This window comes from Penaeus monodon, chromosome 25 (assembly GCF_015228065.2).
Source record: "Penaeus monodon isolate SGIC_2016 chromosome 25, NSTDA_Pmon_1, whole genome shotgun sequence".
Taxonomy (NCBI): domain Eukaryota; kingdom Metazoa; phylum Arthropoda; class Malacostraca; order Decapoda; family Penaeidae; genus Penaeus; species Penaeus monodon.
This window is the reverse complement of record NC_051410.1, coordinates 38,908,847-38,909,385: the sequence shown is the minus strand read 5'-3', so window position 1 is coordinate 38,909,385 and position 539 is coordinate 38,908,847. Positions and strand designations below refer to the sequence as shown.

The 539-nt window shown below is 37.1% G+C and overlaps 1 protein-coding gene across 3 annotated transcripts in view; it reads right to left on the bottom strand.

Moving 5' to 3' along the window:
- The window catches only part of LOC119589235 (sodium- and chloride-dependent glycine transporter 1-like), a 63,016-nt gene that overhangs the window by 1,417 nt on the left and 61,060 nt on the right, over positions 1-539 (bottom strand). For all 3 annotated transcript variants that reach the window (XM_037937839.1, XM_037937840.1, XM_037937838.1), the window contains exon 13: positions 317-484. In XM_037937839.1, the coding sequence (XP_037793767.1) occupies positions 317-484 (168 nt within the window). The remainder of the gene's footprint in view (positions 1-316; positions 485-539) is intronic.

Sequence of the window (539 nt, the reverse complement as noted above, 5' to 3'; positions counted from 1 at the left end):
TAATTAAGTGAATCCATACAAGGGGAAGAAAAACTAATAGGCCGAGAGTGACAGAAGTTTTCAAATATGTATCATCACAAGTAAAACCTTGACAAATACCAGGTTGTTCAGCCAAAGACATAATGAACAATACAATATCATTATGTTCATGGCATATATGTGCATATCACATTTCCCTGAAAAATTTTCATTACCACTTTTACAACAAATAATAATTACACTTTACTACAACTACATCTCTTCACAAAACCTGGATGTGAATGTCCTTGAACCATTTAAGTTGCATAAAAGGAAGAGAAACAACAATGATATTTACCTCAAGAAGGGAGCCCTTTTCACCCAGGATCTTGTAGATTGCAACGGCAGGAATAAGTGCCACAGAGGAGAAGGACAAAAACCACCCTAGCACGTTGGCCCATGGGGGGAACTCATAGCCACCATACTTTGCTGGGGTGAAGTCAATCCAGGAGAACACCAAGATTGTCTGTAAATGTAAATAGACCATACTTGGAATTAGATGTTTTTTTCTTTCTTCTTTT